Source organism: Parasteatoda tepidariorum, chromosome 9 (assembly GCF_043381705.1).
Source record: "Parasteatoda tepidariorum isolate YZ-2023 chromosome 9, CAS_Ptep_4.0, whole genome shotgun sequence".
Classification (NCBI taxonomy): domain Eukaryota; kingdom Metazoa; phylum Arthropoda; class Arachnida; order Araneae; family Theridiidae; genus Parasteatoda; species Parasteatoda tepidariorum.
The window spans coordinates 87223801-87240168 of record NC_092212.1 but is presented as its reverse complement, the minus strand read 5'-3'; the positions used below and the strand labels follow the sequence as shown (position 1 = coordinate 87240168).

Here is a 16368-nt window from a genome sequence, read left to right as displayed (position 1 = left end):
TTTATTAAAGAGTAAATTTAATCATCCAACATTTATAAATTACAGAGATTATAAAGACCCTACATTATCATTTTTAGAAACTATCATTGTGTACAAGAGTGATATGAGATAACATCTGATAAGAGATAATCCCAAAATCTTTCATGAATTAAAACTTGAGATCCAAATTTTGACCGTTTTGTTTTCTTACTCAGCACAGTTTCACATGTTCCATTTCATACACGTTACACTTCAATATATCTTTTCTCAGGATCTATTGCACCGATATTCAAAAACATTTCCAGTCGCAGAAAAAAACAATAAATGCGTCTCGCACATCTTGGTATAACATTCAAAGTGACGGTGCTTGCGAGGGATTTATTCAAGATTTACAACTCATTGATTGAAGGTTTAGAAATCAGGAGACAATAAATTCAATTTCAAAAGTGAAATCGTGCAAATTTTTGGTGGCTCTGTTAGGGATTTATATAGAGATATTTTTAATACTGACTTAATAATTATTTTTAATAATAATTCTTTGATATTCTTAAAACTATTCTTTTTATTACTTATAAACAAGAAAAATATTTTTAAGATCTTGAAGGAAAGACAATTTTACGTGAATCGGTCATTTTTATAAGGGCAGGTTTGCACCAAAATTGAACATTTTTAAATGGGCTTCGATGTATCAAATATGACCATTATTTCATGGTCTGAGAAACATCAAAATAGCCGTTTTTATATGGGCCGTTTTGTATAAAAATTGATCATTTTTACAAGGATTTATCTATTTCAAAGTTGAACATTTTTACACGGGATGGTTTCTATCAAAATGGATCATTTTTACGTGAGCTGTTTTACATAAAAAGTTATCATTTTTACATAGGTTTATCGATTTCAAAATTGAACATTTTAACATGGAATGGTTTATATTAAAATTAAACATTTCTGCGTGTACTGGTTTATATCGAATTGACCATTTTTACATGGGCTGGTTTAGAAGAGAATTGAGCATTTTTACATACTCTGGGGTTGACCATCCAAATCTTTTCAGGCAGCTTAGCCATTTCTACTTTTTGTTGAATGGAAAATACTTTCAATTTGTTTTATATAAATCCATTAACAACCTCAGTAAGCAACAATAATAAAAAAGTTTAGAGTGTGAAGTTTCAGAGGCGACATTTCTGGTTTTATGTGCAGTTTGGTAACACAGTTTATAATTTTAGAGCAATAATTTTAGCTTCAGCTCTAAGCCAACATTCCATTAAATACTCCAAATCATCAGTGCTTTGGCCAATAATCTTCCAAATAAACTCCAGTTGTCTTGCTGATCCAGTCTAAATATTTCTGTATTTTAACATAAACACCAGGAACACCAGGCTGACCACAATCTATACCCCAGGACACGATACCGGCCAGAGCATAACTCTTATCCTTTCTGTAACAGACCAGGGGACCTCCTCCATCTCCCTGCAACAATTATAAGTAACATATTATGATAATGTGCAAGCAAAAAAATAAATGACATATTATGATATATTATGCCTGCAAAATTATAAATGACATATTATGATAACATGCCTGCAAAATTATAAATGGCATATTATGATAATGTAACAGCAAAGTAAAATAGACTTATGTTAAAATAGTTGCAGATTGATCCGTAATGACGCATACATTTTTAAACATCCTATCAAAAAAGAAGTAAATAAACTATACGCATTAATTTCATAAACAAATTTTTGAGAGAAGAAGACGTCTAATCGATATCTAATTCCTGCTGAAAAAAAGGAAGACTAAAAACATTTAAACCTGTTTGATTGCCAGAAGAAAGCGAGAAGAACTGTAAAGCTGTTATTACAGAAACCTCCTAGTTTCATTAGACAATCAAACTGGTTTACATTCCACTTTTCTACAAATTTCGACACCATTTTTTTCTGTTTCTTTTTCGTATGTTAATTCGTATGTTTCGGATGCAAATTAATTCGTATAAAATTTCGTATGTTTCGTATGTAAATATTAATTTTCAACACCTAATGTATTTATAAACTTTGTTAAGAGTGGTCAATGCGTTGCACCCTGTATTTTTAGAATCCTTGTAAAAAATAAAATTATTACTAAATGCACTTTGATAGTCACAACTGTTAAGCGATTGTTTTTTAAGGTTTTCCGCAATGACCCCATTTAATTTTTACCTTTTAAATATAAAGTCAGGAAGCGAATACACCGCAATTTGAGTGAGAAAAAAATATTATCAGAATGTGACGGGTCATTATTGAGCAAGCAGGATATAAACCATCAAAACCAATTTGATTGTCAGAAAAAAATTAAGTCAAATGTTAGAAATGTTTTTCATTGTGATTAGTCAGGTTTTAAGGTTTCAAACCCCACCATGTTCCGTAATAATTCGTCAGATTTTGATAATTCTTTTCTCCGATTTACGATCAACCTGATATGTACGTCATTTACTTCATTTTTGAAAATTATGCATTAAGGGTGGTTACTGAGAAACATCCTGGTTTTCTCACTTTGCAAGAGTCCAGTCCATACTCTCCTCCGGCGCACAGGAAACCATCATGCAATTGGAAAAATCGTCCCAATCTTGTCTTCCTCAGCATCTCTTCACACTGATAGTTATCGATCACCTGTAATGCCACTTCCTTCATAATGTTCGAAAACGTTCCTCCCTCTGCAATGAATCGTCTAAGAATTAAAATACAGAATAGAATAGAATTTAAGAACTGTCTAATTGCGATATACATCCCCTGAGAAATTATTAATGGCTTTCTTAAAAAAAAAAAGGTTCGTGAGTATAACTAAATAAAATTTAAAATGTCAAGAAAAAAATCCAATAAGAGTTCACTAACTGCATACGAACTATGTTTTACGAAATTGTTAATAACTGTAATGCATAACAAGTATTATGTAGATCTGTTTTGTTTCTTAAAACTAACCAGTATAATATTTATTTAGCAAATTGTTGCTCATTTTTATATATGATTTATGGCTCCTTTTCCAAAGATGTTTCATTAAAAAAATATAGTAACTTTCATTTTGTTTTGATTGGTAATATATGAGAAATGTATGACCACGGCGTGTCTAAAAATAACAGGATATATGAAATGATAAAAAAAAACAATTCACCACCCTCTATAAGTTGACTACCTAAGTTGATCACTAAAGTAATGAATCGCAAGTGTCCGACTTACACAGGCAAGACATATAAGCATAAACTTACTGTAAGCATCCTTTCCCCATCCTGTGACAACACAGTTCTGTTGGTCAAATATCTCATCGTATTTGGGGAGGCAGATGGTGTCTATGTGTGGAGCGAACAGCACAGCTTCCTCTAGACGTAAAATGGCAACATCGTTCCATAGACTGGTGTTCTTAAATTCCGGATGGACTATGATCTTTGAGACTCTGTAGTCCTCGTGAGCCAAGAATTCAGAAGTCGTCTGCGTATCCCACTCACCCAGACGAACTTTCAGAGGATAATCATCGTATTTACTGAAAGTCAAAGATTTTCTAATTGAGACTAAAAGTAATAATATAGTACACACACCACAATAGAACATATGAAGTTTTAAATACATGGGAATAAGGGTTTAAGTAGAAATGGACATAGTGGTTCCCAATTTTTTTCACAATGGAATCTTAAGAACCTTCTTTCGGTGGAACCCCGATTTTTTTAACGTCAGCGCTGTGGTCGGTGCGAGCAGGAAGCGGAATTCGAATTGACCGACCGTCGGTGGGATTCGAACCCCGTTCACCTCATTTGAGGCCGAACGCTCTATCGCGTCTTATGGTGGAAAGTACTTAAGAAAAGGAATTTACTTTTTAGTGTAGAAAATCTGTGACAACCGCGACTTGTTAGGAATTAAAATGTATACGCAGAACTATTTTTAGTTAAAAAAAAAAAGCAAAAATGCAATAGTTCAGAATTCAAAATAGTTAAAGTTATTTAATTTCTACTTTTTTAAAGAAAAATTACGACCGTAAGACATTTCTCGAGTTGTGATTAATTTGTTGTGGTATTGAATTCGTGGAATTGACGTGCATTTTCTTCCTCCAAAAGCGTGTTAAATATGAAATAGTTTTAATTCCGATATTTTTCATTTCTAGGAAAGAATAAAATATTGAAACGTAACTTATTCTACCAATAGAAAATATGTTCAGTGACTACAAAAATTACAGATTTTAGTGCATGCATAGAATTTTTTTTTCAAATCTTTGAAACATCATTTCTTAATTTCTTTCTTGCAACTTATGATTGTTTTATATTAGGCTCTTCCGTTATGAGAACACATTAGTACAGCAGTAATATGTCTGAAAAAAATTTTAATTGGATGAGCTCATATGAATAACGATTACGAAACATACATTGGAAGAACCAATTGTAAAACAGGTTTGTCTCTTTCAATATGTGGATGTTACTGTAAATGACAGAAATGGGTAGTTGTTGACTTCCACCAAGGAATGTTGACAATCACATAGTCGCTTTGGTAAATGTCCGAAATATATACTAGGTATAGTTAAGTACCACTGCCCGGTACACATTTTCCCTGTTATGTCCTACATCAATGTTTTTTAAGGCTCAGTGCCACTGCCCGGCATGTCCTACAACGATATTTTTTGAAGTTCAATGCCACTGCGTCGAATACATTTGCCCGGTATGCCCTACATCAATGGTTTTTAAGGTCAAGTGCCACTGGCCGGCATACATTTGCCCGGTATACCCTACACTGATGTTTCTCTTGATCTATCCTTAGCAAATATTAAAATATCGAATAAATATAATAATATCAACGAATAAATTAATATCAAGTCGGATGTAATAAATATTTCGGACATTCACCAAAGCGATTGTTGACATTCACACCGGTGAAAGTCAACATTCTCTTTAATTCATTCATTCATGGTACCATGGATAGCTTAGTTTTTCAGACAATCACGGTAGTTAATTGAAAGTAAGTGCGTACTTACTACAAATGAAAGACACAGTGTGCGACAGTCAGGACATGAAACTTATCAATGAGTACTCCACCGCACATGAAAATATTGACTTTCCCCTCAGATTTCAGAACAGCTGCCTAAGATAATTTGAAAGAGGACATTATATGAAAGCTTTCAGTACAATCGACGACTCAGGGCTTCTAACAAGCATTTTTTTTTAATATATAAATAAACAAGTAATATATAAAAAAAAATTGAATGTCAATTCCTTCTTAGGTCAACAAAGGAGGAAAAAATTTTTTGTTACTTTTTGGTAAATAATTAAAAAACTTTCCCCCCTATGAAACTAAAATTATTGAATTAAATTTAATGAATGAATCAATATTGAACAAGAAATTTGAACAAGATGTAGAGAGAGTGCGAACTAATAGTAAGAATTGAATAAAAATTGAAGCAACATATCGTTAGAAGTAAAACTCTTCAAAAATCCGATCTATCGTTAGCGAGGAGGTCGAAAGAGCAAAGTTGGGATTAAAATCATTAACTAGTTTTAAAAACTGGGATTGGACTAATATTTATTTCGTTAGAAATATTTTGTTCCTAAATTAATTTTTTTTAGACCGAAACTCTTTTAGATGTATTTCCAGGTGTTAGTTTACGCTTACTTCTTTATTGAAATTACAATCTCGAAAAACGAGATCGTTGTCTTGTAGTTTACCGCAATCAACAAGAAACCAAAAGAATTAAACCGTTACAAGACAATCTGATGATACAATTTTTGCCTTTTTATAGATCGAAAAAAAATCGTTCTCACTTTAAAATCAACAAATATCATAAATGTGTTGTTTTTTTTTCAAAATATTTAACTTCGTAAAAATAGCTAATAAGGCTATATTTTTAGTTACATTAACAACAATAAACATAACCTATATTTCTGGATTTTTTTTATCATATTTCTAAGAGTTTAAATAAAGCGGCTAACTTTTCCAACATGAAAAAGTTAGATTCCAAACACTTTTTAATTTTCACAGAACTATAGCTTTTCTTAACAATGATATTTTAAGCCATTGTCATAGTTATAGCTGACAAACTCACAAAACAGTTATAAAAGTAGTATCACTAAAAAATTTTATTTTATAGGACAGTCACTTCTTAGTGGCATAAATGCTTCTTGTAAAAACATTTATGAAATAATATATCTCTGAAAAGTGTTATTTCTTATGATAACAGTCATAAAATAGTATCTCCGTAAAGTGTTATTTCTCATGATAACAGTCATAAAAATAGTATCTCTGAAATGTGTTATTTCTTATGATAACAGTCATAAAAATAGTATCACTGAAAAGTGTTATTTGTTATGATAACAGTCATAAAAATAGTATCACTGAAAAGTGTTATTTCTTATGATAACAGTCATAAAAATAGTATCTCCGTAAAGTGTTATTTCTTATGATAACAGTCATAAAATAGTATCTCCGTAAAGTGTTATTTCTTATGATAACAGTCATAAAAATAGTATCTCTGAAAAGTGTTATTTCTTATGATAACAGTCATAAAAATAGTATCACTGAAAAGGGTTATTTCTTATAACAGTCATAAAAATAGTATCATAGGGAAGTATTATGTAATATGACAACGGAGTCATTGATACTAAAAAAATATTAAGGAAAATGTGAATCATGGCTCATTTTTCACTATAATATAAATAACTAAAAGTGTTATTTTGTATGATAACAATTAAAAAAAATCGTATCACTGATAAGTGTTATTTACTATGATAACAATCATAAAAATAGCATCACTTAAAAGAGTTATGTAATATGACGACAAAGTCATTGACACTAAAAAAAAATATTAAGGAAAAACATGACTCACTTGCCAGGGCCATTCCCCAAAATCAGCTTCACCCTTGTTACTGGGGGACAGAATCCTGCTGTTGATTCCACTTGGGTTACGAACCCCGCACCTGTGTTCGTATGGTGTGACGGTAGATGTCTCTGGAGTGTTACAGCAGACATGGAATGGACCACATGTTGGAGGCTTGAATTTACCATCCTTTCATTTCATTGAAATATATAGTGAATATATCAGTGACGACATTTTATATAGTGTTCTAATATCTTATTACTATCTTATTTCCTCATCACTTGATCTTATTATTTTCATCGACGTTATGTTATACCTTTGGCATCACATAATTGCAGCTACATCAAATTTCAATTTTGTAATTCTGCTATTTTGAACCTGACTCAGAAGATTCAAAATGGCAAGAAAAACTGTTTCTGAATTAAATATTGAGCCAAACGCGTCTTCATGAAGGTCTTTTTGATTGAAAATAACTCATATTTGTTGTTGAAGTAAAGGAAAATTATTGATACTTCACAAAATTAATTTATTATCCATCAATGGCATTTAAATCTTATTTAATTTTAAATAGGGAGCTGAAGAGGTAGAAAGATAGAAAGCCTTTTTAGGTCGCTCAGTAGGGTTCTATCGGAGTCATTGAATGGTTTTGGAAGTTAGCATGAGGCAAAAAAAAGCAACAAAGAAACAATAAGCTCCAAATGTCAGAACAGAGCCGTGGTAGCTCAGAGGATTTAACACTCGCGCCTCTCAATTAGGTAACCCGGGTTCGAATCCCAGGAATGACGAATCGATACGAATTTCGAACCCGGCTCGAACAGTGCTGACGTAAAATATCCTGAATTGTAGGCGAATCACGAGTTACGAGTCCTTTTTCTATCATGCTAACCGAGAGATGATTTCATGGTTTTCCTTTCCATGTAACGCAAATGGAAGTTAGTTCCATCAAAAAGTCCTCCACGATCCAAGAATTCCTACTGAGTTGAATATTGGTAAACTCGAAATTGGATCGGTTATTTAACGACCATTTTAAAAGGAAATAAAATGCGCAGAGCAGAAAAAATCAAACGCAATGACAGAATAGCTTTTGATCTACTGATCGGATCCTCTCGTACTAATGACCTTAATGAGTCGAGAAGCTAACATAAAATGTGCTGATAAATTAATGATATTTAATTCCTATTGATATTTAATTAGTAATTAATTCTTAATAACACTGGGGATCGGTTTTCTGTGGCACTAATAGTTATGCGTTGCGGATTTCAAATCTAAAATCAATTTTATTCTAAAAGCTACAATTTGTATGCAATTTATTAATTCAGAATACTCTATACTATAGTCAAACATTAAGTGTAGTAATTGAAACACTCGAATACTAAGTGGTTACCACTTCTCTGCCACGAAGGGAATGGTAGGAAGAGGACGATAACACGTTCAGTTTATAATGCGAAACGCTAAGGTGATTTTTCTCTTGTCCTAAATTATATTTTCAAAGGATTAGATAATTGTGTATAACCTATACGTTCTTTATAAACTTGTATATTCAAACAAAAAATATACTAATTTAAAAGTATAATTTTGTAAATAATATGAAGCTTTCCAAACAAAAATGATTCCTTATTTAAAATGCACATGCCCTTATTTGGTAAGATCAAGAAGTTGTATAAATACAATAAAAAAAATTCCAGTATAATTCATTATTATTTAATTCCTGTAAAGAAAATTTTAATTCAATAGTTATAAAAATGGAAAAAGTACATGTTTCGAGTATTCGATGATTGCTCTCATTCTTAAAAGACCTCAAAAAAACAAATTCGATAATGCTTCCTCCCTCAGAAATGAAGCAGAATTTTTTCTATATTTTTCAAAACTTAAAAACGTTCGATAAAAAAAAATTGTGTGGTTTAAGAGATAAAAACAAACTCAATTTTAGTGATGTTTATATTATTGCCAAAAATAAGTGGGGCAATTTTGATCCCACAACCCTGAATTTTTAAATGAATGAAAAATCTAAAGTTTAAAGTTATTCGATCCCTTAGGTCTTGAGAATGAAAATTTAAATTACGACTTCATGAAATTTTATAACTCAGAAACTGCTTGAAAAAAATTGTTCAAATTTTACATTTAAAATAACAAAGATACATAAAATGAAATAAAAAAATTTCGAATATTATTCAATGAAATAATGAAATATAATAAAAAAAATTATAACACGTCTTTAGATAATCAAATTTTATAATTGTGTGCAAAAAGTTTTGATTTACTTAAAAAGTTTCCGAGATAATAAGCTAAAAATAAAATTTACAATAAGGGGTCTTTATACTATCTATCGCTCTCCTACCAAACTAGTGGGACCGTATTGTTCATATTAGAGAAATTCGATGACCGTTTACCGTGACCAAATAATTTTTAAACAAAAACTCTTTGTAAATGGAGCGTCTCAAGTTTACGTGATTTTTACACTTTTACCCTCTCCGTTACCATAGTTTTAGCAAATCTTGCTCTTTTCCCCAGGCAATACGGTTCAGTAAGAAGTTGAAATGTGCTTTGTGTGACTTTCCGAAACTATGGTAACAAAGAGAGGGAGAGTATGGAGAGTGAGGAAATCGTGTAACCTTGAGACTTCTAATTACAAAGAATATATACAGCCTAGGTCAATGATATGTATTAACTTACTAGTGGTAGCTCATCTTCTGGTTCAGGTTTTTTTCTTGCGTCGATGATCCCAGCTCCGTCTGTTACTATATGACCCTCCCGGCACTGGTAGTAAGGTACACATACGCAGTTGTTGCCAGGAAGAGGTTTATACTCTCCAACGGAAACTCCAGGATCACCATTGTAATCATCATCTTTAGGATCATGGTAGCCGCCTAAATCTTTGTTTGGATAATCAGGCACATCAGGGGGGTTCACTGGTTTTTCATGAATTCTTGCTGGATCTGGTCTTGGTCGGCTACCTGGTCTCGGTCTGTGATCAGGAACAGGTCTGTAGGAATCTTCTTCTCCCGAAACATCAGGTTTTGGATGATATTTATCATCCACAGGTCTGGGAACATAGCGATCAGGTCTTGGATTATATCCACTCGATCCTATTCCACTTGGTTTCGGCTTGTAGGGATCCGAATTTGGGTTCACTAATGGTTTTGGAGGATATTCATCATCCACAGGTCTTGGGACATAGCGATCAGGTCTTGGATTATATCCACTCGAACCAATCCCACTTGGTTTCGGCTTGTAGGGATCCGAATTTGGGTCCACTATTGGTTTCGGAGGATATTCATCATCCGCAGGTCTTGGGACATAGCGATCAGGTCTTGGATTATATCCACTCGAACCTACTCCACTTTGTTTAGGCTTGTGTTGATCTAAGTTTGGATCTGCAATTGGTTTTGGATTGTACCTGTCGCTACCTCTAACAGGCTTAGGATTGTGACTTAGTTCAATGCTGGATGCATCGTCTTTGGTATGTAAGGGTGGATAAGCGTCCTCCACAGGCTTTGGGATGTAAGGTATTTTGTCTATAGGTGGGTTAAGATTATAAACCCTTTCGGGTTTGTAATCAGAATCATCGAACTTAACGCTCCCTGATCTTATGTCACTGTCTTTTTTAAAATCTTTATTCGCATTGGGTCGGCCATCCACTCCGACGCTGCGATAACCATCAGCAGCATCATGTCTGTAGTTTTTATCGTCTGATTCAAGAGGAAAACCGCCCGCTGAGGAACAACCATTTTGTGGTTCACATTTTGGACGATTGGGTCTTAGGTATCTGCCTTCAACGCTTTGGCTAGATATGGGTAGAATGAATTGACCGAAAAAGAAAACGATGTGAAGTGCAGCAAAAAACATCGTCGAACAACACCTGAAAATCTAAAAGGAAATGATTTATACTATTTATACATTCTCATCGTTCCTTGAATCGAATGAAATTGGAAATGGATACTAATTGCTATGATACATATTATAGAGTGTACCTATAATAGGCATTTTGAGATCGATAAAAGCTGTTTTTTTTATAACCGTCGTTGAACATCCGACCCAATTTTGAGTTTACTACTACTAATGTTCAACTTCGTGGCCTTGTAATTTTAAACCCAGTCCAGAAACTAAGGGAACTCCTGGATCAAGTACTGGTAGAAATTTGCCTTCGTGGAGGATTTTTTCACAAAACTAAACCGCAGGTGCGCGACCTGGATAGGAAAAGCACGAAAAACTCCCACGGTTAGTCTGTTGGCAAAGGGACTCTAACCCATAATACGTCTACCACTGAGGATTTTTTATGTCAGCACTGTGGTCAGCGCGGGCCGGGTGCGGAAATCGTATCGACCAGCCATTGTTGCCATTAGAGCCCGGTACACCTCATTGAAAAGCAAACGCTCTATCCCCTGAGTCACCACGGCTAGAACGATGGCCGAAATAAGTAACGCCTATACACAATTAAGGTATCAGATAACAGCTCAGTAAAGAAAAAAATTTTTTTTTTTTTTTTTTTTTTTTTTTTTTTAAGAAAATTTGTTTTTTCCATCTCTGTATAAAGCATTCATTAAATTGTGTAAGCAAGATTGAGAAAAAAAGTTTTTTTTTAAACGAATGAAAATTTTATAAAATGATAATACGGACATTATTTAGTTTTTTTTTTTAATAAAAAAAAAGGAAATCTTACAGGATGATTGGGCTAACAGCGTTCATAAAGTAATTCTTATTAAATAAAGAATGAAACGATTAAATAATAAGATTAATTGATGCGTTTTGAAAAAAATACTTTCAAATCATTACAAAAATTCACAAGAAATGTCTTATTATTATCCTTCTCCTATTCGGACAAAATTATTTTCTTTGCAAACTCTGTATTGAAATAAATCATACAATCAAATTAAGGTAACAGTAATATACAGTTGCCTACTAATTATTAATTCCTACCATTGTTTATTTTATTACTTACATATTGTTGTTTGATTATTTCATACTGATACAGATTTTATAAAATTTTTATGATCATTTAAAACCATTTAGAAAATTTGCTTTCGACGTTTTTCGTGTTTTCCTAACAAAAGAACATTATTTTTTCCCATTCAGTCAACTTGAAAAACCTGCTTGTAATTTTTTTACTGCTTTTTTTTTACTACATTATATTTCTACTGTGCTTTTCTTAACTTTTTTCTCGTGTTTGCAAGGACGGAGTTTTGAAATAAGAAAATCTACCACTTTCTGAGTGACTGGAGCACTCAAATATATTAAAGCTCCATTCTTAATAACAAGGAAAGTTTCAATTATTTCTTGACCGCCACAAATATAACTTTATATGCTTGAAATTTAGTGCTGTGCAACATTGGGAACACTTTCCAACTGGCTAAAGTGTTTAAATATCAACTGGGCAGAGGCCAGAACAATTTTTTTCCTACTCAGACTACTTTATTTTTGTGCTGCAAATCGTGATTATATTGATAGCTTTGTCTTATAGGCTTCTCAATTGGCAGCACCTTCTGTTCGCAAAACAAAAATGTAACCATCGTTGAACAGCCGACCTAATTCTGAGTTTACGATTACCAAGGTTACGACACTGTGGCCTTTTAATTTTAAACCCAATCCAGAAGACGAGGAAGCTCCTGGAGCAAGTATTGGGAGAAATTTCCCTTCGTGAAGGACTTTTTGGAGGAACTAAACCCCATTTGCGTTACATGGTAAGGAAACCAAGTAAGCCTCCCACGGTTAGCTTGACGCCAAGGGGACTCTAACCTATGATTACTTAGGATATTTTACGTCAGCACTGTGGTCAGTGCGAGGTGGGTTCGGAATTCGTTTCGACCAGCCATCACTGGGATTCGAACTCGGTTCACCTCATGGACAATCTATCCCCTGAGCCACCACGGTTCTAATTGAAATTTCATTTAAAAAACATGTCATTATAATATCTTGTCGCTATGGCAACCACTCTTATGAATTAATTGTTTGAAATATCGAATGAATTAATGAATGAAATGTTAAACTCAAAAATCAACTTCTTAATAAATGGATGTAACTGGCTGATCAGTTAAATTTAAGTAAATAAGTTTGGAGATTAGGTCCTAATTTCGAATCGTTTTATTTAATAACGTTTTTAATCCAACAAATTAAGATTCAATTCTTGTCCTAATAGTTTTTAAGTTAAAAGATAGGAAGTTTAATTCCAAACTAGTTCTTTCATAAATGCATTATATGACTAATAGAAAAAATTTTTCTTCTAAGCATTGACGTAGATTTGACATGATAAAACGTACTTTTCCTACATGTTTTCAAATGTTCAATTTAAAAATGCAACCATATTTATTTTTTAAGTTCGACTCTAAAGCAATTTTTCACGAAAAGAAATGTTTTAGTTTATCTTTAATAAATTGCAGACAACAGACAAATCATTTCTCTCTTTTAGAAACGTATTGTATGAGCAAAGAAATTTATTTTCTTCAAAAAATTGGCATAAATTTGAGATGATTTACCCTATTTCTTATACATATTTTCAATTTCCCATTAATCATTATTTGAAAATGCAACCATTTTTATCTTTGGATTCTGTAAGACATGTTTCAGAGGGAAAACGCATTAGCTAATTAAATTCTTCTATAAATAGTTTATTTTACAAGTTCAGCAAGTATATCATCAAAACAGAAAAGAATTTTAAAACCGTAAAATTTTGAGGAGCAATTCAAAATATCATCAAATAATATCTAATGTTTGATATTATTGATATTTTGAATTGCGTCTCTAAACTTTACGGTTGTTTCGAATGATCCGAAACATATTTTTTCGGTTATCTTTTTTTTCTTAAATTTTCACTTGATTTCAGAAGACTTTTGAAGTTTATTTCAAAATTTATAGTAAACTATTGCAATTCATACTAAAATATATCAATGAATAAATTACAACTCACAAATTGATTCCTAGATAGTTAAGAACAAAGCGGTATATAACATAGGGTGACTAAAAGGACTCGTATCATTTATTCAAGTCAACTAAAACTTAATTTAAATAACTCTTATACCTTCTTTAAGGCTACAGTGGACTTTTAAATAAAAGTTTTTCTTAAAAAATGCTACATTTCTGTAACTTGTAGGGATTGTTTATATTTAAAGAGGGAACACACAAAAAAACAATAATTTGATACATAAATCATACTATAACATGCAAAATTTAAATTTTTTCAAAAAAAATTCTCGATTTATTTTCAAGTTTAAATCAGCTCCTAACGCTAATTATTTCCTTAAATTTAAAGATTATTTGTTACTTTCAACTCTATTTACATTTCGCTTCAAATTGTAGGAAAAAAACTTGCACGTTTGTCTACTAATTTCCATACAGAGTAAAAAAAGCAAGTTTCGGCACAAACAAAAAATCGTTCCTCTATGAACGCTTTGGAACATTGAAATGACGATAAAATATGTTGTGGCAACTTATTTTGACATTTTTCTGGACAAGTTTTTTTTTTTTATATTGATCTAGAGAGAGTGTGTCAAAAAAGTTTCATGGAATAGTCATCAAAATTATAGCGCATGGAACTATTTCAATTTCCAGTTCGATGCAAAATTTTAGTTTTGAGAAACACTTCACAAAACACTCACAATAACAAGCTTTCGTAATAAAAAAGCAAAATAACACTAATATTGTCAAATGTTGTACAAATTCTTATGACTTTAATAATTATTATGCTTTTCTATATCATTTAATTAATATAAAATGGTCATAATTAGAAAATCGATCTTACGAGAGATTTTCTCGATTTTGGGAGTCCACTGTAGTCTTAAACGTTTAGTAATCTTTAAATGTTTAACGGTAACCACTCGAATGCCCAAAACTGACAAAATTAAGTAGCAAATGTTTATTTATAAAGCTTTATGCCCTTTCTTATCAAATGAATTAAGAAATATAATTCTTAATTTGTTTAAACTTATTTAGAATGCACTGCAGATAAGAATAAGAAAGTACTTACGTATGTGATTTCGAATTATGTGTCGTGTGTGTTCTGTGTTCGTGTTTGATGAAAAATGAACGAGAGGTAAGCAGAGGGGGGTTGGAAATGTTCTTTCAAGGTTAACGAGTGAAAGCAAAGAACAAAACAGGTTGTTTGCAATCTAATGATGGAAGAATAATATACCCCATCTTGATAGCCGATAAAGAAGGGAAAACCATTGAGAAAACTCCTTTAATCTTCATTTACTAGTTAAACACTTTATTGTTTCTGGGAATTCCAGATAAAAGTTAATACCAACTTTGAACTTTGCGTTTCCTGCTATGTGCAATAACTCTTCGTTTCTATTGGGCCCAAAATGTCAATCGTTTTCGTCCAATCGAAATTTTTCAGTATTTTGAAAATTAACGCTATACATTTTGAAAGCATAAAAAAAATACTTGTCTAAGTTTAAGGAAGCTTTATTAACTAGTTAAACAGTATTTTTTCACCGGATGTTTCCTAATTGAGTGAGAGAAAAAAAACTATGGTTTTCAACAAGTAACTCTTTGTTTCAAACGATCACAAAATGTCGGTCATCTCAGAAGAGTTTCAACATCTCTATTTATCCAAAAAACGCGAGCGAGTCTACTGTTTTGAGTGATAACCTTTATGTCACACTTTATGTTGCAGTGTAAAATTTTTAACTCTTAAAGTTTTAAAATTACAATGGTGCATAAAGAGCCGCGATGGCTCAGGGGACAGAGCGTTCGTTTGCCAATGCGGTGAAACGGGGTCGAATCTCGGTGATGGCTGGTCGATACGAATTCCGCATTCAGCTTGCACCGACCACAGTGATGGCATAAAATATCCTGAGTGGTAGACGGATCATACGTTAGAGTCCTCCTGCCGTCAGGCTAGCCATGGGAGGTCTTCGTGGTTTGCCTCTCCATGCAACGCAAATAAGGGTTAGTTCCATCAAAAAGTGTTCCACGAATAGGCAATTTTTTCCCAGTACTTGGTCCAGGAGTTCCCTTGTCTTCTGGATCGGTTTTAAAATGACATGGCTACGGAGTTGAACATTAGTAGTTGTAAACCCAAAAAATTGGTTCTGTTGTACAGCGACGATTATAAAATATACATTTGTGTGTCATATTTTGAAGTTAATTAGTCTTAGAGTTTTTTCACAGCAAAACAAAATGCGGAATTTAACATCCCAAATATGATTTTTTAATTAACTGTTGTTTTGTTTTTGCAGGAAAAGAAAAAAAAACCGACGTTTAAAACTTTCAAATAATATTGTATAATCATTATAAACTTTAATTGTCTCTTTCAACACTGGCTTTTTACGGTCTAGTGTGCGCGCCACTTGTCCAAAGTGAGTTGCTTATTGAATCATATGACCAATTGAATCATATGACTGTGGGAGATTCTCGTAGTTTTCTTCTCCGTGTAACACAAATGCGGTTTAGTTCCATCTAAAAATGCTCCACGAAGGCGTATTTCTGCCAATACTTGATCCAGGCGTTCCCTTGTCTTCTGGATTGGGTTCAAAATGACAGGGCTACGTAGTTCAACATTAGCAGATGTAAACCCAAAATTTGGGTCGGCTGTTCTACGGCGGTCATAAAATTATAAACTATGCTGTTGTT

At 32.7% G+C, this 16368-nt stretch overlaps 1 protein-coding gene across 1 annotated transcript; it reads right to left on the bottom strand.

Annotated features, from left to right (window-relative positions):
• LOC107449580 (uncharacterized) lies at nucleotides 1-14926 on the bottom strand. The gene is made up of 7 exons (XM_071185982.1): nucleotides 14759-14926; nucleotides 9475-10668; nucleotides 6811-6990; nucleotides 4966-5072; nucleotides 3218-3489; nucleotides 2508-2668; nucleotides 1-1449 (listed from the first exon to the last, which is right to left on the bottom strand). Exons 2-7 carry the CDS (start codon nucleotides 10645-10647, stop codon nucleotides 1261-1263), a joined length of 2082 nt encoding a protein of 693 aa, XP_071042083.1. The 5' UTR covers nucleotides 10648-10668; nucleotides 14759-14926; the 3' UTR covers nucleotides 1-1260.
• Nucleotides 14927-16368: the final 1442 nt, after the last annotated feature.